Raw genomic sequence first — 24,579 nt, forward strand, 5'->3', positions numbered from 1 at the left:
AATATGAGTTGGTATGCATTATAATAAACATTAAATGTTTATAATTATAAATATGAGTTTTAAAAATTAATTATAAAAGGCCTTGGATCTAAATACATTATTATTATTACATGACACCTCCAAGAACTTGTCGTGGCACTCTACTCTACAACACAAGCCACTGCTCCTCTACTTGATCCTCCAATTACACATGCCACTACTATCATCAACACACAATGCCATCTACCACCCATTACTGCCAACAATTTTTTGTTTGTAAATTTTACATGTTCTCATGGCTGATTTGACTGTATGTGGGAGAAAAACCTGAGTTTCTGGGAGAAAAAAACTCAGCTACCTCCATATGAGATCACCAATTCAACTTCAATTGAAAAATCCCATATAAAGATTCCTCTTGTCACAATGAGAATTGAACTTAAGTATTTTATAATCAAAGGGAACAGTGTTCTGCCATTCTTCCAATTGCACCACGAAGGCAGTTAAATATAAACATTTTATTATTAATTTGAAAGTTTTTATATCATGTATATCATTTATTGTTTAATTTTACTAAATAAATATATAGACAGCATTTTCTTCTTATTATTACTATTATTCTTTTTTTTTTAATAAATTTTGGTCTTGAGTCAATTATTTTCTGGATTCTTATAGAAATAATTCTTAAGTTCACTGCACCAATCAGAACTGAACCTATGTAAATTTTCTTTAACACTCAATACAAGCAGAAAGATGTGTTAAACAATTCATGATTCATAATGTTATCACCAAATTACAGCACATAAAAAAAAAAACTTACTGATACCAGTTTGTGAGGGTCATCATAACATACAGAGTGGCTAGCGCAAACATGAAATGGAAGAATGACCAATTATATGCGACCTGTTCATCTTCATTATCCCAGACTTTACCATTTTCTGCATCTCCAGCATTGCAGCTATCTATTTAATATAAAAATTAAAAAAAAAGTTTTTTAAAAATTTTTGTTATCTCATGCTTAAATGCATACATATTATTCATATTTATAAATTTGGGGACACAAAAACACACATGATGAAAAGATTATTTTACTAATTATTAATAAAATAAAACTTGACGTTTCGACCCCTGTACTGAGGTCATCATCACAAGGATACATGCGTATAGGGAACCAAGCTACATGCTCTGGCCTTATTTTTTTTCTGGGAGACTATACTGGTTAACTGAATCTACACTGTTAATTTATCTTTTTCTAGCCTGGCCTCTAGCGATAATTAAATAAAATAACACAAAAAAAAATAAAATAAAAAATACAACTGCAATAAACTGCTAAAGTCCACATGTATTAATATTCTTCTGGATTCGTATAGTTCTGATTGTTAACAAGGCTCAATACAGAGGAACAATGACTTGCTTGTCTCTGCTCATCAAAGTATTCTTCAGCATCTAAGTGATTTGATGAGCTGATTTAGCCACTTTTGCAATGTACCCCCCCCCCCCCCATAAACTTCAACTCCCTATCCACCAACACTCCCAAGTCCCTGGCCTCATCAATCTCCTGGAGTACAGTTCTACCAATGTGATAAACTGCTGCTAATCTTTTCACCCCAAAATGCATAACCTTACATTTTGCCACATTAAATTGACATCCATTCTCCTTAGCCCAGACTTCCAATCTATCCAAATTATCCTGCAAAATTTTGACATCTTCTGCATTCACTATTGCCCTACCCAACTTTGCATCATCAGCGAACAAATGAACTGTTCCTCTCAGATCCTTCCCTATATAGTTAATGAACAAATTAAACAGCAGTAGTCCAAGAACAGATCCCTGCGGCACACCACTAGTCACAGGCTGTCTTTTGGACTCTACTCCTGAGTAAACTACTCTTTGATATCTCTCCATCAACCACCCTCCTATCCATCTCACCAACCCTATATCCATTCCAATATGTTGCAGTTCACGGATTAGAATTCCATGTGGTATCTGTCAAAGGCCTTAGCCAGGTCCAGCAGTATCACTCCATTACCCTTATCCAGTTCAGCTGTCACTGTGCTATAAAACCTGAGGCATGATCTATCCTTCACAAAACCATGCTGTACCCCATACAGTATCTCATTTTAATCAATCCATTCCTATATTTTTTCCCTTGACTACTTTCTCCAAGACTTGACAATGACTCGGATATGCTGATTGGTCGGTAATTTGCAACAGTAGTCTTGGATATTCTTTATGCAATGGAACTACTTTCCCCTCTTTCTACCCCTTTGGGACTAAACCAGGCCCGAGACTCAGATTAAACAATATGGTCAAGGGCACTGACAATTCTTTAGCCGCTTCACGTAGGACCCATGCTGGTATACCATACAATCCCACAAATGTATTAACATTAAACTTATGTAATAGACTATTCACCTCCATTCACCACAATTCCCGTATAAACTAATGGTTCCTTCATTCCTTCAATGTCACCACCTGGATGATATACTCTTGCAAAGTGCTCACTCAGTAATTCCACTATATCGACTGATTCAGTGACCTCCCTACCATCGACTGCTGGTAGTGTACTGCTTGTGGTAGTGTGCTAGCATGTACTGCTTGGAAAGATAAAGGAGAATAGTGTGACAGGAAGGGTGATCAGTGTGTTGCCTAGGTATGATTGTGGTGAAATGAGGCGGAGAGCAAGGATTATGAATGATATTCTGGCTGAAATGTGTGAGGAGATGGGAGTACAGTTTGTTAATGTGTGGAATGAGTTTGAGGGACGAAGTGAGCTGTATGGGAGCGATGGACTGCATTTGAGTGGTAATGGTGGGAGTCGCTTGGAGAGACTGCTGCTGGAAGGTAGAGAAGTGAATAGAGAGAATGAATCAGATCGAGAGGGGAGTGATGTGGAAGAGCAGGAGAGATTGAAGGAGTGGAAATGAATGTGGAAGTGAGTGGTATGAGTATAGAAAATGAGAGAATGGGTGTGCAAGAGGAGCAGGGAAACGGGGAGGCTCAGGGTGGACAGGGATACACAGCATGAGAAAGGTGGATGCTCCAAGAGGAGGTGAGAGAATGTGTAGGCAGGAAAGTAATGGGATGATCAGGGATCAAAAGGAAACAGATGGAATTGCAAAGGGTTCTAAAATGAAGAAGCAGAAAGGGAAATGGCCCCAGTCCAGCATGGAGAGATCACATCGAGTGAGTGGTATCAGTGGAACTAGCTGTGGATCCAGAAATGAGTTGTTGTGTTTGTATACTAATGCTAGAAGTATAAGAAACAAGGTGGATGAAATGGTTGCACTAATTGCGTCTGTGCACCCAGAGATTATCGGAATAAGTGAGACATGGTTAGATGAGGATGACATCCTGACAGGAATAGAGATGGAAAGGTATGATGTGTTTCGTGAGGATAGAAGGGGTAAAAAGGGATGGGGAGTGCTATTGATGATAGAGAAAGAGTTATGTCCATACAAGGTAGAGATGCAAGAGGGAAATGGGGCCAGTGGTTTTGAGGCAGTATGGTGTGAGATAGAGGTGAATAGAATCAAATACTTGGTGGGATGTTGTTATAGACCTGGTAATGTGGATGGTGGTGATAGTGAAATGTATAGTCAAATAAGCCAAGCAAATAAGAAAAGGGTGATCATTATGGGTGATTTTAATTATGGCAATATAGACTGGAATGAAGAGATAGCAACTGGAAGTAAAGAAAATGAGTTTCTTGAGTTTTTGAGGGATAACTACCTCAGACAGTATGTAACAGAGGGCACAAGAGGATAAAGGGTCTTGGATTTGGTCATCTCATCGGAGGATGTAATTATCAATGAGGTATCAAATCATCCACCAATTGGTGAAAGTGACCATGAGGTGATTACTTGGGTGGTTGCCAGCAGTGCAAGGACCCCTGTGAAAAAAGGGTATATGTGGAACTACAAGGGGGGGTGATTATGAAGAGCTCAGGAGACAGCTTGCAGGTGTAGCATGGAATGAGGAGTTAGCTGGAAAAGAGATCAATGCAGCTTGGGGGATTTTCAAAAAATATTTAGTGGATGCATGGTCTAAATGTATACCACGGGTGAGAAGGTTAAATAAGTTAGGTGTGAGATGGATGAATAAAGAGATTAAGCATGCAATACAGAGAAAAAGGGCATTGTGGAGGCAGCATAAGAGAAGTGGAAGTAACCAATTTCATGAGTTCTACAAAGACCAGGCAAGGAGAGTGACTTGGTTGGTGAGAGTAGCTAAAGAGAGGTATGAACAGCAGTTAGCTAATGAAGCTAAAAAGAATCCTAGGGAGTTCTTTCGATATGTAGCCAGCAAAAGAAAGAATGATTATGGAAGGATGACATTGATTGGAGGAAATGGTATAAAGACAGCTGTTGCAGAATGTGTGGTGGAGATACTTAATGAGCAGTTCATAAAGATCTTTCAATCTTGTGAATGTGACTTCATGGAGAGATTGAGAGCAGTTGATGATGGGGAGGAGAGACTGACTGTAAGTGAGCAAGAGGTGTTTGGGGAGTTGAGTAAACTAGATGTAAATAAGGCTGTGGGATTTGATAATATATCACTGCGTATTCTGAAGGAATGTGCCAGAGAGTTGACACCTGCCTTGACATATTTTTTTAATACGAGTCTTGCACTTGGTCAAGTCCCTAAAGAGTGGAAGGAGGGCAAGATTGTGCCACTTCACAAAGGAGGTGATCGAACTCAAGCATCAAACTATAGGCCTATCTGTGTGTCAGGTGTTGTGGTTAAGTTGTTGGAGAAGCTTGTGAGAACTAGGATCCAGAGTTGGGTTGACAACAATGGTATAATCTTTGATGGACAGCATGGATTTGCTAAAGGGAGGTCGTGTTTTAGTAATCTACTTACTTATTACAATAAAGTGACTGCTTCCTTGGACAGAGGAGAAGGATACACAGTAATATACTTGGATTTCGCAAAAGCTTTTGATAGAGTCCCTCATGATAAGTTGACAGTCAAACTAGAGCAGATGGGGTTGGATATTAGATTAGTGCATTGGATTGGAGACTGGCTATCTGATAGGTATCAACAAGTTGTGTATGGGGGTGCAATATCCAGGAAAAGGAAAGTCACTAGTGGAGTGCCTCAGGGATCTGTTTTAGGGCCATTACTATTTAACTTGTATATTAATGATATTGGCGAAGATTTGGATGGAGATATTCAGTTGTTTGCAGATGATGCAAAGTTGGGACGAACCATAAAGAGTAGTGAAGATGTTGTGGCCTTGCAAGAAGACTTGAATAAATTGAGTGATTGGGCAAGCAAATGGGGATGTGAGTTCAATGTTGCAAAATGTAAGGTTTTAAAATTTGGAAAACAAAGATGGGATGCAGAATTTATGCTTGGTGAGAATATATTGTTGGAAGTAGAGGAAATAAGAGATCTGGGAGTGATAGTGGATAAGGATCTAAAATTTAGGGGACACATCGCCAAAATTGTGAAGACAACACAAAGACTTCTGGAAATGATGAGGAGGACACTGACGTGTAGAAGTAGGGAGATTCTTGTTCCATTGTATAAGGCTTTGATTAGGCCACACATGGACTATTGTGCTCAGATTTGGTCACCTGGTTTTCAGAAGGATGAAGAGATGTTGGAAAGGGGCCAAAGGCGACTGACTAAGGTAGTTTCTGACCTCTGGAATGTCGAGTATGAGGAAAGATTGAAAAGATGTAATTTGCAGAGTCTAGTGGAGAGAAGGAAGAGGGGAGATATGATAGAGACCTACAAGTTGGTAAGGGGTTGTTATAGGATCAATGGTGGAGAGGTTCTACAGCAAATAGTGGGAGATCAGGGGAGAACCAGGGGTCATCCCTGGAAACTGTATAAAGAGGGTGCGAGTAGGGGAGTGAGAGGCAGGTTTTTTTCGTGCAGAGTTGTGAATGATTGGAATGCCTTGCCTGAGAGTGTGGTGTCTGCAAGGGGTTTGAATGTGTTTAAGACCCGGTATGATGAGATGTGTGTGAGATAAAAGGACCTCCTAGATGAGTCTTTGACTCCATGAGGTCTTGTTTAAGAATAATAATAATAATAAAAATCATTCTGCCATGTACAGTTTTTCTTTTACTAGCAGCATACTGAAAGAACTGTTTGGGATTCTCTTTAGCTTGCATGGCTAATTTCCTTGCATAATCCGTTTTTGTCTTTCTCACCACACTCGTTACCCTTCTGGCCTGCGCTTTATACCGTTCAAGTGCCTGCAGGTCACCTTTCTCTTTAAATTTCTTCCACAGTTGTTTCTTTTTTTTGCAACTCAAGTATAATAGTGTTATTCATCCATTTAACCCCTACTTGATCTATTATTTGGACTCTAGGTATACAGTCTGCCATAACCTCCTGCAAATGCTCCTTGACCACTTCTCATGACCTATCAACATCCAGCCCTTGCAGTTTTACATGCCATGGCACTGAACTAAGCAATCTCCTAAGCTTGTCATATTTACCAGCACGGTAATTCCACATGTACCCTGTCTTAATCGAAAATTTCACACAGTCACCTCCCAGGTCAAGACCTTATGATCACGTTGAAAGTGTTGTACCACCTTACCTCAGTCCTGAAGATACTTTCAGGTGCAAACTTTGTTTGCTCACACTTGGATAAAGGATTAAACTAAATTTATTATACCTTATGATCACTTTCACCAATAGGTGGCAACATGGTCATATTCATTACAGTCAAATTCTCAGATGCTATTACTAGGTCAAGCACTCTCGAACCGCCTAGTATTCTGCATTACATGGTGTCTCAGATAGTTATCCCTTAATAACTGAATAAAATCCAGTTCCTTCCTCACATGTGTCCTCTCCTCCTTCCAATCAATGTTACCATAGTTGAAATCCCCCATAATAATTACCCTCCTTCCACTCATTTCATCAATTTGTTTATGCATACCATCTCCACCATCTATTCCATCACCTGGTCTATAGCAGCACCCAACTGTATATTTTGTTCTGCTAGTCTCAATCTCACACTAAATAGCCTCAAATGAGCTCTTTTCACTATCCTGCAATACAATTTCTATTCTCCTTGGCTGCAGTTCAGCAGCTATCATCAATAACACTCCTCCCCCATTTTATTCTCTCTGTCCCTCCTGAACACACTATACCCTACATTCTATCCCACTAACTATATCATCATCTGTCAGCCATCTTTCACTAATGCCAATAACCTGTGGCCAGGAACAGCTGACCAAGGCCAAAAATTCTTCCTTCTTGTTCTTAATACTCCTGGCATTAGTATACATGAAATGCAGCAGTCCATTTGTCCCATCCCTATCTTGATGCATTATACTAACTATCCCATTCTGATTTCTTGTCCTTCGTACTAGCTCGGGCACATTATATACATTCTTACACTCAACTGCCTCACTGATGTCTGCATATCCCCCCCCCCCCTTAATAGTTCTAGTTTCCCTGATTTTGCACATCCACTTTCACTTCATTCAGCAACACTTTTTCCAGTCTTCGCACACCAAATTCATTCAAATGCAAGTCATCGATCTTGTACAATTCTTTTCGCCCATCAAACTCACTCCACACCACACTGTCTGCATAACCTGCACATAAAGTCGTTTACGATTATGGCCCTCCTTCTAAACTCTTCTCTGTCATACCACGGCAACAGACTCACTATCCTAACTCTGTCACTCTTTTCTTTCGCTACCTCTAATAATTCCTTCAAGTCCTCTCTCATATCAAATTTATCTCTTTTCAAATCATTCATTCCAGCCACGACTATCATTTTTTTCACCCTCTGCTTTTGTGCTCTAATACTCTCCCTTACATCCTTAATTTTCGCACCAAGTAAGTACGATTTAGTCAAACTCTCATCTATGACACCTCTTAAATATATTATATTATCTTATGTTATAACTCATATTATAACAATCAGAACTGAACGAATCCAGAAAATATTAATACATGAGGACTTTTAGCAGTTTATTGTAGTTGTATTTTTTATATTTATTTTATTATTATTATTTATTTTTTATATTTTATTTTATTTTATATATTATTATTATTATTATTATGTTATTTTATTTAATTATCACTAGAGGTCAGGCTAGGAAAAAGATTAATTAACAATGTAGATACAGTTTAGTGGTATACAAGGCCAGAGCATGTAGCTTGGTTCCCTATACGCATGTATCCTTCTGATGATGACTTCAATACATGGGTCGAAACGTCAAGTGTTAGTTTATTAATAATTAGTAAAATAATTAGTAAAATAGAAGCTAGAATAAAAATAGATAGAGGCTATTTAACAATAATTGGTTTATATGCCCCAGAAGAAGGAAGAGAACAGGATAATATTATTTTATTAATAATTAGTAAAATAATCTCTCGGGCGGGGACCCTGTAGCACGTCCCCTGGGTGGTAGATAGGGGAGCCCACCATGTGTGTGTGTGTGTGTGTGTGTGTGTGTGTGTGTGTGTGTATGGTGGGGTGGTCCGAATATACCGAATAAGGACTCGTGGACCAATAGGGCCATAAGGAGCAATCATCTTGATTGTAAGGGACGCGGCACTCCCATGGACCCATAGCTGGATCTGTCCTCTCCTTCTTCTACTTTGAGGAAGATCCACCTACTTTAATCTTTCTTATAAGGACTTATCAGCCAACTCTTCTTATTTTATGACCCTTATGCTATTAGAGTACTCGAGGGCCATGAAGTCTTTTCATTTCTGGCCTTACAACTATGCCATCTCTATAAACCTTACTGTAATTCTTCTATAATCTACTCTTTCCCCCTTCAATATACCCTATTCCTCCTATGGGTTTAAATTTGGAAGAAGGCTAGTTCAGAAGCCTTAAGGTAGCAGCCCTACCACTGAACTATTCCATCGTCAAGCTAGTCCCCTGACATGGAGAACATAATTCTACTAGCAAGCTGACAGAAAAAGATAATCGGATTGAATCTATAGGAAACGAATCTGGAATGGAAAAGGTAAAACAAAAATGGAAACGACAAAATATAATACACATAGCAAACTGGAATGTAAGAGGAATAGCATATAAAGAAATAGAATTGGACCAACTATTAAATGAAAGAAATTTTAAAATAGCAGTAATCACTAAAACAAAAAAGAAATTAAAAGGAACGAGAACTGAAAATTTTAATGTGATATACAGTGGAGTTGACCGAGACCAAAGAGCACAAGCAGGAGTCATGATTTGGATTCATAACTCCCTTTCAAAACAGTTAAAACATTATAAATTATGGAATGAAAGAATAATAGAAGCTAGAATAAAAATAGATAGAGGCTATTTAACAATAATTGGTTTACATGCCCCAGAAGAAGGAAGAGAACAGGATAATATTGATTTTTATAATCAGCTACAAAACATATATAATAAAAGAAATAAAAATGATTAAATTTTAGCAGGAGACTTAAATGCAAGAATTGGAAACACAAAAATTAATAATAATATAGGAATACATGGAGAATATACTCTAAACAGGAATGGTAAAAAATTGATCGACTTTGTAGTTTACAATAATCTAAAAATAATGAATTCCTTCTATAAACATAAAGACATACATAAATATACTTGGGCAGCAAGAGGATGGAAATCAATATTAGATTACTTCATATTAAATGAAAAGACATCAAAATTTTCAATAGATGTTAGAGTTCACAGAGGAATACATGGAGAATATACTCTAAACAGGAATGGTAAAAAATTGATTGACTTTGTATTTTACAATAACCTAAAAATAATGAATTCCTTCTATAAACATAAAGACATACATAAGTATACTTGGGCAGCAAGAGGATGGAAATCAATATTAGATTACTTCATATTAAATGAAAAGACATCAAAATTTTCACTAGATGTTAGAGTTCACAGAGGATATGAAATAAGCAGTGACCACTTCCTTGTTAAAATAAAATTAAGATTACCACCTAAATGGCTACAAGTAACAAGAACAGAGAGAAAAATTGAAACATTTGTTTATAAAACTACACTATTGAATGACACAAATGTATAATGGCTATATGAACAAAGAATTAACCAATATCTAGATAAAATAAAACAAAATGAAGAAATAGAATGGCTTAATATAAAAACGATACTAAATGCAGCAGCAAATGAAAACTTAGGAAAGGCCAAAAAATTCAATAAAAGGAAAAAACTGAAGATCTGGGATGATACAATCAAAGAAATAATCAAAAAGAAAAAAGAAGTCTATCACAAATGGTTAAGCAGTAAAAGATTAGAAGATGAAATAGAATATAAAAGAATAAGAGCCATAGCTAAAAGAGAAGTCGGAAAAAGACAGAGAATCATGGAACAAACTTGTTTCTAATTTAGAATATGATTTATATAAAATAAGACTCAATGTATATAAGATTTTGAAACACTTAAATGCTAATACCAAAGAAAACATAAAATTAAACACTGAATTGAAATTAGAAGAATTTCTAAATTACTATACAGAACTGTGGACAGACAAATATTTTAAAAAAGACAACTAGCAAACAATTAACGAAAATGAAAAGGAAATAACTAAAGAAGAATTAGAAATCAGTCTGAAAGAAACAAGAAATGGAAAATCACCTGGAGAAGATAACCTAGGTTCAGAACTATATAAATACGCAGGAACAAGATTCAAAGAAAGACTCTTATTATTTTTAAATAAAATTTACTCAACTGGTAACCCCCCAATTGAATGGAAAAAAAGCAATTGTGATTCCTATCTTTAAAAAAGGTAATAGAGATGACCCTAAAAACTATAGAGGTATCGGTATACTAAATTCCTGTTACAAAATATATAGCAGAATCTTAAATAGCAAACTAATGAAATATTCTGAAAACTTTATTTTAGAAGTACAGAATGGATTTAGAAAAGGACGATCATGTATAGACCTGGGCTTTTGCCTAAAATTAATAATAGAGAAAAGAAGAGAATACAATTTAGAAACACATATTGCATTTATTGACTTTGAAAAAGCATTTGACAAAGTTAAAAGAAACATATTATTTAACATATTAAAAGAAAGACAAATACCAAATAATATCCTAAAAGCTATCACAAGTATATATGAAAATAATCAAACACAAATAAGATTAAATCACGAGCTATCATATATGAGAGAGATAAACCAAGGTGTCCGACAGGGATGTCCCCTCTCAGCAACTCTTTTTAATATCTATTTAAATGAAATAATAATAAAATGGAATAAAAATTTACATCAAGGAATTAAACATTCTCCTACAGTAAACTTAAACACTCCCCTCTTTGCCGACGACCAAATAATAATTACAAATTCTGAAGACAACTTACAGAAAGCTATTTTAGATGTAAATGAGATATCCAAAGATTATGGTATGATAATATCAACAGAAATCTTGACAAGTAACAGACTGATTTGGAGGAAAATTGTAGATAGGAAGTTAGTAATGATGTAATTTTTTTCATGTAGTACTATCATATCCTGTACACCCCTTGAGGGTATGTGGAAGGAATTTGATGATGATGATAATAATATCATCATCATCATCATCACCTGTTCTAAGATAACAAGATCTTAGAACAGGTGAATTCATTTAACTACCTAGGATGTATGATCACATATGAAAATGAAAAAGATATAAACGTAAAAATTGCAAAACATTTAAAATTAACAGGTGTAATTAACTCTATATTTAAACCAAACCTAGTTCAAAAACAAACCAGACTGAAAGTATACAATACATTAGCCCTACCAGTCTTAATGTATGGAAGCGAAATCTGGACAATAAAACAAAAAGACAAACAAAGATTAACAACAGCAGAAATGAAGTTGATGAGAAAAACTGCAAAGTATACCCTATTTGATCACAAAAGAAACGAAGATATTATGAAAGAATTAAACCAAGAACAAGTAATAGAAAAAATTAAAAAATATAAACATAAATGGATGGAACACGTTCAAAGAATGAAAACAGAAAGATTACCAAAACAAGCCTTAAAGTACAAGCCATTAGGAAAAAGAAAACCAGGACGTCCTCAGAAATGATGACTTCTAAGGCTGGAACAGGCCAAGCTAGGCCTAAATCCTTGATATGCATGATGATGATGATGATGATGATGATAGTAAAATAATATTTTTAACACGTGTTATTGTGTCCCTAAATTTATAAATATGAATGGTGATCACTGTGCAATCTTAAAAGAAAGAAGCATAAATATTATTAATTTTTATAGCTATTTTGCATATTTTTCTTTACGAGTACCCTTTTATGATGTCACTGATGACTGTCATCTTCAGAGCTCACTTTTTCCATGAGCTCTGAAGATGAGACACAATCAAAATGGCTCACACCCCATTACTCCCAAAACTAATCTTGTTTCATCATATTCTATCCTTCTCCTTTCTCCCAAAATTTTTTCTATCTTTCACTTCTTCCCAGAATTCACAGCCTTGAAACCTGGGTTTTAAATTCACAAACCTTTGTCTTACCAGCAATTCTCCCACATCTCTCTATCTCCGCATTTCCAACTCCTCCCATTTCAGATGCCACAAAGTAAGAAGACAACCAGGAACATCCTACAAAGGTATGTCAAAAATTATTCCTTCGTTATATTCTTCATGTATCTATCTTTAAAACAGTAATGTCCTAAAAATTGAATAAAAAGCCAATGACATCATAAAAGGGATACTCCTAAAGAAAAAAGGCAAAATAGCCATAAAAATTAATATTTATTTAGAGGAGTAACATGGAAAAGTTTCCAGAAATAATACCTGAATAAATATTAGTTCGAAACACAGTAATGAAGGTCTGTGGAATGACATATTTAAACTTATTTAACAGAAAAGTGAAATTTTTTTTTTGTTAGCTTTTAAGTGATTTTATTATTATTATTATTCAGGCCTCATTAGAGTCAAAAGATTCATCATGGGAGGTCCTTTCTAGTATACACAAAGAAAACTCATTGACCATTGTTGCTCTCACCACTCTATCAGGCAATGCATTCCACGGTTCGACCACCCTCCATGCAAAGAAACCACTCCTCACCCGCTTGCTCACAGCTTCCTTCTACAACTTCCATGGATGGCCCCCTTGTCATTGCTCCTTCCTGCTGTTCCACCAAGAGCAAAAGAACTCCCCACTGTCAACTCTGTAACTACCTCTCAACAGTTTAAAAGTCTCAATCATATCACCTTTCCTTCTTCTATTTACCAAACTCTGCAGTCCACATTCCCTCAGTTGATCTTCATAACTACCACTGTACAGTCCTAATCTTTAAAGATACCTGTGGCATAACTATAAATAATAAATTTCATGATAACCACAGTAATTAACTTTAATGAAATAAAGGTACAAATATTTCATACTGAAATTAACAGTACATCATTAGCATAGACAACAAGCAATTCAAAGGAATGGAATACAAAGTATTTAACATTCAGTGGATTATCAATTAAAAACTATTGCAATGTGCTAGAAATTAATATTAATAAAATATTATTAAATAATTCTTAAAAACTATTTCTTTGATGATTACATAAGATAAGAATCTCCCAATCTTTTGGGAGAGAGAGACAATCATTTCAATTCAGATTTGGCTGATGTAAAGTATCATCTCATTCCCACATATTATCCTATCAACAAAATTTCTCACCTGTTGCCATCTACAAAAGACAAATTGGCACCTCTATCATTAGCTGGCATTTACCAGATACCATGTGAATGTAATTTAACATATTTTGGACAAATAAGCCATTCTGTAAAAAGCATGACTGAACATCAACATTATATCAAATATATGGGGTGTCGCTAAAGCTTGTAACGGTGGATTTGAGCTGTGGTTAAAAAAAAAGTCTTTTTTAAATGGTATATAGTGTGAATTCTTTTATGAATTGTGCTACATTTTTTTTCTCAGTAAGCGTTCTTTATTGGTTCTGCTTTTGGAGTTTCGTTGTTATATATTGTGTCATTTTTGGGTTACCAAGAAGGCGAGGTCACAGTCAGCAGCATTTGCGGTGGAAGAGAAGATAGCTTTTTCTATTTAGTATAGTTGAATATAGCATTTATATTTATATATATTTAGTGTTTATATGTATATGTGTATATATATATAATACAGTGTTTATATAGTGTTTATATATATTTAGCATTTAGTTTAGTAGTTCCTCGGCAGTAAGGAATGATGGCTGCTGCAGCTGCAATCACAAATGGCACCACAAGTCCCCTGCCATTTAAGAACTCTATTATACGTAACATAATAAAGGACTTTGTGGCATGTATGCATCCCGAGAGTTGGTATGAGGTGGGTTAGAGAGGGGGGGGAGTGCGTATATCTGCAAAATGTAGGCAATGGGAGGAATTCAATGAATTAGATATTTTGATAACCAACCTAGTTTCGTCAGAGATGGGAAATGAATGTCGGGAGACAAGCAGTGTGATAGGAGAGATTGACAAGCAAAATATGAATGAGAAAATAAGAGACAGGAAGGTGGAAGGCTTAAATAACTGTGATGTTTTTGGAAATGGTCTTGATTGGGAGAATGAATGACGAGTAAGAGTAACTAACTTGCAGAGAGGGATAGATGAGCTGAAAGAGGAGGTGGAAGGTCTTGTGAACAACGTGAGAAGTATGAAAGATGAGATTAGGAGAATGGAAGAGATGAATGCAAGGTGAATCAGAGTAGGATTGAGAGAGCATTTTGGGAATGATAGAAGAGGAGAGAATAGGAGCAGTGGAAGAGAGGGAATGATAGAGGATGGGAGAAAGGAAACAGACAGAGAAAGGAAATGAAAAGAATGTGAGGGAGTGCTAGAACCAGGAATAGAGTGATGCCAGGACAGCAGATAAGTAGGGAAACACAGAGAAAAAGGTTTAGAGGAGAGAGAGAGTGAGGGATGCAGTTGAGCAATCATGGAACAGACTGGCAAGGTGTGATGTATGGAGACTCAATGATCTCTGGTGTGCAAGATAGGATGCCAGAGGTGTGTTTGCCTGGAAGGATGATAGAAAATGTAGCTATGGCAATTAAGAGGGGGTGAAAGGATGGATGAAATGATTGTGATGGTGAGCATGAATGACTTGAGAGGCAATGTAAATTGGGCACAACCTCAAGCAAGAAACCACAGAGAGGAAAGATTGTGTGTGTGTGTTGCCCATGTATGATAGGGACTAGCTGAGCAGAAGAGCAGTAATACTGAATAGCATAATAGTCAGAATGTGTCAGAAGAGAGGATTGGAATATGTGGATGCTTGGAGGGTGTTTGAGGACAGAAGGGAACTGTATGCAAGAGACCACTTGCATTTGAATGAGGAAGGACGAAAGCATCTGGAGAGATTGCTTTTTTCTGAACGAGTCAGTGTGTTAATGCAGGCAAACTAGAATTCCCAGGGTGGATGGTAGCAGGGGGTAGCCTATTGTAGGAATGGTTGCTTGGAGGAAGGGAGTTGACATCAGGTAACAATGAGTACAGTGGGGGTAGAGAGGGAACAATGATACAGAGGGTACAGAAGCAGTGATTAATGCCAGGAGTATCCGAAATAAAGGAGATGAATTGGTGGCACTGATAGCATCAGCCTGGACAAAGATTATTGGGATCTCTGAGACATGACTGATGGAGGATGATATAATAACAGGAATTGAGTGGCAGGGTACAGCATTTTTCGGCAGAATAGGAAAGGAAAACATGGTGGTATAGTACAGCTTATGTTAAGTGATGACTTATGTCCTCTAAGAGTGAAGCTTTTGGAAGGCAGTGACACTAATGGTTTTGAAAGCATATGGTGTGAGATACTTCACCTGCCCCCCCCCCCCCCCCCCTGAAAAAAAAAAAGCTAAAAATCTGGCCCAAAAAATCATTTCCACATCTTGGTTGTGCCTTGCAAAGGTCATTAGGTGTAACTTATGCTGATCTGTGCTTCCACCTCATTTTTGCTCAGATGTCAATGCTGCAACAAAATTAAAGCTGATCTACTTGCATCATTCTTCACTGCCTCAAACATGAGAAAAGAACACTAAGGATTGGATGAATTTGAAATTTGTACAGAGAGTTTAACTATATTAATGAAAAGCAGCTTCTTGAGCAGAAATAGGGTGCTTCTCTTTAGGCTGTCAGTCTATTAAAGACCTGCTGTGGTCTTTTAACCAGAAAGAAGACGAATCTTAAATAAACAAGAATGAAATAAATAAATAAATAAATAACAGCAAAGTCCTTTCTGAGTTATCTCTCCAGATGTTTCAAAATTTGTACTTCAGAATTAATACATGTCCTATATCATTTCTACACTTTTATAATCAGCTGGTATCTATTCAAATACATGGAATTAAGCCTATACTCAGTCCATTAAAAAAAAAAAAAAGAGATAAAAATTTCTGTCAGCCTACTGACCTCATATTGTGGTTTATCCCCCTAGCTGGCCATGACATCTAGCTAAATCTGGACACGATTCTGTGACAACTGTTGAATAACATGGATAAAAAATGCAATTTAGCCTCACTATTTCATCCACCTTGGCTAGTAGTAGGGAGGTTAATGGAATGAATTAAACAGAGGTTTCATGATTCCTATAAATTGTCTCTATAACAGACACATGATTGGGGATACAATATAAGAATTGTAGCAATGCACACAAAGTGAAAGATAATAGACTTACAGTCTAAAGATAGGCACCCTCTTTCTGCTCAAGTGGCTGCTTTTCGGTAATCCAGTTAAACTCTGTACAAATTTCAAATCCATCCAATTCTTAGTATTCTTTTCTCATGTTTGGGACAGTGTACTCAAGATCTCTCTCTGAAAATTTCTGATAATCAGAGGGCAATCCAGCTGATCAATGATCCCTTCCTCTTTTCTCAATAATTCACTTCAACCATTCTCTCACCGATAGTTCAGTTTCAGTCTTATGTCTTTTCTACAGGTACTTTCATGGGCTCTACTAAGGGTATTCCACTGAAATGACATCTACCACCATTCCTCCACATTCCTAAGTCTGTTAAAATACATGCTTTTTACAGTCCACTTTAAAGACCTATCACTGCTTCTCTTCTTTCACTTTTATTCTAACTGCCTTTATTCTGTGGAATAAAAGCAGTTGGAATGAAATTCAGTGTTTCCCAGAAACTACAATCTTCAGCTGTTTACAGATACAACCAGTTTCTTCTCACTTAACTTTTACAGCCTACAATGCAGCACTTGTACACTACAGATTCTGTAACCTCCAGGGTGTGTGGGATTTATATATTGAAACACTTCACTGAAATCCCTTTCTTTGACTAATTTTGATATGTTGATTTTGGTGAAATAGTGTGAAAGAAATGAAACAAACATTTTTGACCTTTAAGTTGAAATGAAGCATAAGAAGATAGCAAGGGGAAAAAAATGAAATGTTTGTCTATTCACATCATAACATAGTATTAATACAACTACCTCATAAGAGTAAACTAACAACCAAATAAAATATTCTTACAATTATAATAAGCTGATCAGTTACTGAAATGTTGTAATCCAGTATTAGTATTAGTTCCAAGTATGAGTCTGAAAAAATAATGAGAGATTCGAGACACACAGACCACAATAACTGTCATATTTTGCCTTGAAGACATTTAGCATTGGACTCTCGCCATCCATTTGAGAAAGCATTCCACTCATTTCTCACGCAAAAAAATATTCTTTTGACTTCCTTACTCACATGACCTTGCACTATTTCCAGAGATGACTTCTTGTTCTCTGATCATCCATTATCTTGTGCAGTAATTCCCCTTTATCTCTCAAGCTTATTAGCTCATTTATCTTGATCTTCTTAATCATTAAACTGTAATTATAATTTTGCAGTTAATAAAATTTATTTTTATTTTAAAAAATAAAATTATCTCAAGCAGTATGTTTTAATTTACCTGAGGAATTTTTAATCAGTATGTGCTCAGTCAAAGTAAGTTTTCCAACTTGGCTAGTACTGGCAGTTCTGATGCTGAAAGAAAAAAAACAATTTGCAAATTCTGTTTCTTTAAGTTTGTTTTGAATTATAAATTATTTACAATTATAAATTCAAAAGAGATGGACTGGTTGGCCGAGTGGTTAGTGTATTCAAGAGGCTGTGGGTTTGAATCCAGATAGGCATGGATGTTTGCAATTGTCTTCCACCTTCATACATTCATTCATCCAAGTATATATACACTCTCCCAAGATGGACTGGGTCACCATGGCAGCAGTAGACTCAACTCTCCCACAATGGGAGAGGCCTTCAACCTGTAGTGGGTGGAAAAACAGGCTGATCATCATCAGAAATTCAAAAGAAAAAATTTCCTAAAGGAGTTTCCCCTTTTACATTATATTTTTATACTTTCATATTTTATATTTGTAGTTTTAAATCTTTACCAGTTTGGTTACTGAGTGGTCAATGTACCGACTGTCCAACCAACAGGTTGCAGATTTGAATCCTAATATGGACATGAATACTTTTAGGTGGGAGATGAATTTCATCACCCAATTTGAGACCATTCTGTTTTGTGAAGGCCTAAAGTGACATGAAACAAGTTTCATGTTTGATCTCCAGAGTGGGGCTTCCATACTATGTAAAAATAAATAAAAATATTTTAAAAATTAATAAAATTAAAAAAATAAGAAAAAATCCTTAGCCCACCCACAGTACTAATATACTAAAGGTTCCTAACCTTCTGTGTTTAATGTAGGAATCACATTAAAAAATGAAAAAAAAAATGCAAGTTTAGGAGGGCAGTTATGTTCAGGTTAAGTAAATAATCTTGCAGCTAAAAATTTCCGCATCATCTGAAAACATGCTTTTATTGTTTATTAGCCATGCATATTCAACAAGAAATAATATTTTTATTATTGCACATATTTTGACCATAAATAAACTAACAGGTCAACATCAGTGCATCAGCATAATCACAAAGTGAGGCTATAACAAAGAATGTCAATCCTATTTATAGAGCTGAGCAACATGAAAAAAAAGGGAGGGGAGATGCATTATTGCTTGCCATTTATGAGGATAAGACTCTCCCAAATCTTGGCAACAGAGAGGTAGTCATTGTGATTTAAATTTGAGCAGTGTAAAAGTGCTTCAGCACTCTCTCTAAATAACAGCTCAAACTTAAACCTGCACCAATGTCAAAGGCAAGTACTAAACCAGAGAATATTGTTGTTGTTCTTGTAGTCCTTTTTCAACAGAATGTCCTGTTTGTCCAAAGCATAGGTGGAGGCATTCACACTGAACCTAGTAAACACCAGAGAAGAGAGGGAGGGAGGGAGGGAGAGAGAGAGAAAGAGAGAGAGGGGGGGGAGGAGCTGTTTAATGTATAATCCTATATATCGCAGGCATCTCATCTCAGAGATGCTTGCAATATATGGGATTGGGACCTGCTGTACAGGTTCAGGGTTCTTGAGGATGGGCTGAAATAATATAATGCTGTGTCATTCACAATTCATTATCTAAATTTAATTTTTATTTCAATTGCTCAATTTTAATTTTGGCTTGAATTGTAATCTTGTTTCGTAACCACCCTCTGAGGTGGCATGTAGGTATGTGGCTCAGCTCTGTAAATAGGATTAACATTCTTTGTTCTAGCTTCATCTTGTGATTATGCTGATGCATTGATGATGACTAGTTAGTTTCTGGTCAAAATATTTGCAATACTAAAAATTAATATAATTTATTCTTGTGAATATGCATTTTAAAACATGAATATTCTTGTGAATACTCATGTTTTTATTTATTTATGGACTATGGATATTTTTTTCCTTATTTTTGAATTTTATACATTTTTAAAATATTTATTTATTTTTACATAGTCTGAAAACCCTATTCTGAAGACCAAACATGTAACTTTATTTCCAGTAATTTATCTCCCACCTAGAGACAATCATCATCCATGCTCATGGTGAGATTTGAACATGTGACCTTCTGGTTGGAGAGTAGCCATGTTAAACACTCAGCCAACTAGGCTGGTAATTGTTTGATTTTATATATATACATACATCTTCAAGGCCCACCTTTCTTAATTGGGTTGTAGGGGCAGCAGCTGCAAGAAAAACTTCCAATGGTCACGATCCTCCACCACCAAGCTCAGGTGTTCTGGTGGGACTCCCAAAAGTGTCCACCCAAGGTTTTGGATATAATCTATCCAGCGAGTCCTTGGACTTCCACCCTCTGGCTTGACAAAGAGGGCCTACTGGGGGAGCCTTTCTTATGGCATTCAGCAGGTCACATGATCTCTCAACACGGAGCAGCAATGGTTGAGTATTGAGGGCTTCCCGAATTGCAGAGCTTCTGACTCAGTCAAGTCTTGTCAGTCCCACAACCCCTTGAAGGAACCTCGTTTCAGCCACTTGGACTCATGCCCGCATTCTTTCAGTCATTAGCCAACTCTCATGACCATAAGTGAGGATGGGGACATAGACTGTATTGAAGACAGCCAGCTTTGCCTTCTGGCTTAACTTCCACTTCAATACTACCTAACAGCCAAGCTCTCGCAATATTGCGCTTGCTGAGCCAATCCGAGTATTTAGCTCTACGTCCCACTTTCCATCACACATGAATATAGACCCAAGGTATTTAAACTTCTCCATCTGCCTCAGTGGGACTCCACTTACATGTAGAGTGCACTGGGATGGTTGTCTTGAGACCACAAATGTTTCAGTTTTGGCCACACTGATCTTCATTCCAGCTTCTGCACAAACAGCTACAAATCTATCCAGGGTCTGCTGGAGGTCATCTGTGGAAGAGCTAAGCAGAACTAGGTCATCTGCAAAAAGCAAACGTCCAATGCTACATCTTCCAATTCTGACACACTCACTGCCTCGGCAGTGCCTATCAATCAAGTCCATAAATATTATGAAAAGGAGGGTGACAGAACACACCCTTGGCAGAGACCAACAGATACTGTGCAATATATTATATATTTTATTTTATATTTATTTATTTTATTTTATTATATATTATTTTATATATATATATATATATATATATATATATAAAATAAATAAATCAGCTAACGGCTTTTATTACCTTATAGGGAGTAGGAGAGGCCTTTATACTCTATCTAGCTTTTGGAGACTGAGTGGGCAGTTAAATTCTCCACCATTAGCCAATCAGAGATAGCTGGCCCATGTCTATCACTAATTATAACAGCCACCGATGAAGAGGCTGGCAAACAAGTGCTGCCATCTCTTGGTACCCAACCCTAACAAGGTATGTTACTGTCTGAAATAATGTGGGTACTACGGTCGATTTTCTTGAGTTTAAGGGATAAAAAACCCGAGTTTCTGGAAAGAAAACCCGCTTGCACATGCCAGAGATTGACTAACTCGGGAAGTGGTCAAAGAAAGACTTAGAAAAAGTTCCTCTAGTTGAAGACTAGACTTGAACTTAATTCTAACTTCGAGTGACCACGCGCAGAGGACACAAACACTACTTCCACTGAGCTACACAGGCCTTCTGTTTTGAGAGTTTGCAGGATTAGTTAAATAAGCTGGGAAAATGGGCAAAAGGTAATGGATGCCAGTTCAATGTGAAAAAGTATAAAGTTATGCATTTTAAGATTAAAAGATTACCAGCTGTGTACCACATTGATGGAAAAGAACTCAAAGAGATTGATGAGGCCAGGGACTTAGGATTTGAAATTGGAAGTGATCACTATTTAGTCTTGAGCAGGATAAAATTGAATTTCATATTGAAAAGAATAATATGTAAAAAAGTTTTAAAGAATAAAAGTTGAGCAGCTCTCAGATATGAACTGTAGACTAGAATACACAAAGATTATTGAAGAAAAAATGAAAGAGTTTGAGAACAGCAACCAAACCTTGGAGATTAAGTGGCAGGCCTTGAAGAAAACACTGATTGATTCAGCCAGAGAGGCATCTGGTAAGGTTGTCTGCAAGGATAGAAAAATCAGAACTCCATGGTGGACACAGGAAGTTAAAGAGGCAGTGAAGGAAAAGAAGGAAGCATATCAAAAGTTCCTGGCAAATAAGTCAGCTTGTGCTCTTAGAGAATACAGAGACAAATGTAAGAAAGAGAAACAATGTGTAAAACTGGCTAAACAAAAGTCATGGGAGGACTTTGGCAAGAAATTAATTATCAAGAAGGTGGTAAGATATTCTGGAGGTTGTTGAAGAAGCTTAGAAATGGAGGAAAGAGTGCTGTAAAAGGAGTTAGAGATGATAAAGGTGACATGAAAATGGGAGAAAAAGATATCGCTGAAGTACGGAGTAATTACTTTGAAAAATTGCTAAATGAAACAACCCTAATAGCACAGTGGTAAAAAACACTCAACAGGCATACAGTCAGGAATACATATCCATACCTGAAGTAGAAAAAGCCATCAAAGGCTTGAAATGTGGGAAGGCAGCAGGAGTAGATGATATTCGAGCAGAAATGCTGAAGTATGGTGGTATAAAAGTCTTACAGTGGCTGCACTGCATAGTTCAGAAAGCCTGGACAGAGGGACGAATTCCCGATGATTCGAGTAGAGCTCTCATAGTACTCATATATAAAAAGGAAAATAAAACTGAATGTGAGAACTACAGAGGTATTTCCCTACTGAGTGTTCCTGGCAAGATCTATGCAAGTATACTTGAGAAACGGTTGAGATGAATTGTGGAAGAACAAGCTGGATTCAGGCCAAATAGAGGCTGTCAGGATCAGATCTTTACTTTACGACAAATAGTTGAGAAAGCATGGGAATATAACAAAGATCTATATTTAAGTTTTGTCGATCTGGAAAAGGCATATGACAAGGTGCCGAGAGAAAAGCTATTCAATACACTGCAGTCATATGGTGTCAATGGGGCATTATATCAAGCAATACTTAGTCTTTATTTGAGTTGTAAGTCAGCAGTTAGAATTGAAGGAAGTACAGGAAGATGGTTTAATGTTAAATCTGGTGTGACACAAGGATGTGCATTATCACTTCTGTTATTCATTATCTATATGGATCACATTATGAAGGAAAGTGGTATTAAACATGATATCAAAATTGGAGATGTTAATGTCAGCTCTCTGCTTTATGCAGATGATGTTATACTTCAAAATAAATCCACTACAAGTCTGTAAGATTCCCTGACTAAATTAAATAACTGTTGTAACAGATATGGTATAAAGGTCAGTATTAAAAAGAAAAAGACAATGAAAATAGGCAGAAACATTGAAAATATCAACTGCATTGTGAATAGAGAACTAACAGAACAAGTAAAACATTTCAGCTACTTAGGTACGATTTTTAGTGATGATGGTAAATTGAATATGGAAATAGACGATAGAATCAACAAAGCTGGTATGGTAGGAAGTCAATTGAATAAATTCATATGGAATAAGAGAGAAATTAGTCGGAACACTAAATTAGCTGTATACAAGACAGTGTTCAAACCAGTTTTAACTTATGGATCTGAGAGCTGGGTCAGAAGTAAAACACTTGACCAAAGACTAGAGACCACAGATATGAGAGTTCTGAGAAAGACTAGAGGTGTGAACAGATGACATCAATGGCAATATCATATTAAAAATGAGGATATTAAGAAAGAACTTGATATAGTCTGCATCCAGGAATGCGTTAGTAGAGCTAATCTAAGGTGGTATGGTCTCTTTAACAGAATAGGAGAGGAAAGATTAGAAAAACAAGTGTTCTTTGCCAGGTCGGCAGGAAAAAGACCCAGAGGAAGACCAAGATATAGGTGGATTGATACGGTACAAAGTGCCTTAGACGATAGAAATATAATATCTGATAATGTTGGAGTCTTGATAAGTAACAGACTGATATGAAGGCAAATTGTAGATAGGAAGTTAGTAATGATGTAAATTTTTCATGTAGTACTATCATATCCTGTACACCCCTTGAGGGTACATGTCAGGAATTTGATAATGATGATGATGATCTTATAGAATGACAGGCAGGCTCAAGTATAGTGATGTGGGAAAATATGAGAATGGGGAACTGGACAATGAGACTTATTTGTGCCTATGGTCCCACAAAAGGTTCTACTAAGATAGAAGTGGAGGAATTTTTTGAGGCTTTAGAGAAAGCAACTGACACAATCAAAAAGGAAAAGTTGGTCCTTGTTGGGGATCTAAATAGCAGAGTAGGAAATGATTGTCAGACAAACAAAAATATTTTGGGAAAATTTGGAGAAAAGAGCAAAGCTAATAATAATGGCAAATACCTGTTGGATTTCTTCTCAGGACATGGACTGGTTATTACTAACACAATGTTCCAACATAAAAATGTGCACAAATTCACATGGAGAGAAGAGGCAAGGAACAAGAAGTCTCATTGACTATGTTATTGTTGACAGTGATGTTTTCCCACTGGGGCAGGACACCAGAGTGTACAAAGGATTTGAAATTGGAAGTGATTACTATTTAGTCTTGAGCAGGATAAAATTGAATTTCATATTGAAAAAAAGAACATGTAAGAAAGTTTTAAAGCAAATAAAAGTTGAGCAGCTCTCAGATGTGAACTTTAGACTAAAATACACAAACATGATTGAAGAAAAAATGAAAGAGGTTGAGAAAAGGAACCAAACCTCGGAGATTCAGTGGCAAGCCCTGAAGAAAATACTGAATGATTCAGCCAGAGAGGCATGTGGTGAGGTTGTGTGCAAGGATAGAAAAATCAGAACT

At 36.5% G+C, this 24,579-nt stretch overlaps 1 protein-coding gene across 1 annotated transcript in view; it reads right to left on the reverse strand.

The window, feature by feature from the left end:
• LOC150107059 (putative serine incorporator) overlaps window positions 1-24,579 on the reverse strand; it is a 341,534-nt gene that overhangs the window by 18,338 nt on the left and 298,617 nt on the right. The window contains exons 10-11 of the mRNA XM_090392928.1: window positions 17,840-17,913; window positions 797-938 (exon numbers count right to left, since the gene is read on the reverse strand). Of these exons, the coding sequence (XP_090249054.1) occupies window positions 797-938; window positions 17,840-17,913 (216 nt within the window). The remainder of the gene's footprint in view (window positions 1-796; window positions 939-17,839; window positions 17,914-24,579) is intronic.

This window comes from Typopeltis vanoorti, chromosome 5, assembly GCF_054136105.1.
Source record: "Typopeltis vanoorti isolate ZY-2024b chromosome 5, IOZ_Tvanoo_1.0, whole genome shotgun sequence".
Lineage (NCBI taxonomy): Eukaryota > Metazoa > Arthropoda > Arachnida > Uropygi > Thelyphonidae > Typopeltis > Typopeltis vanoorti.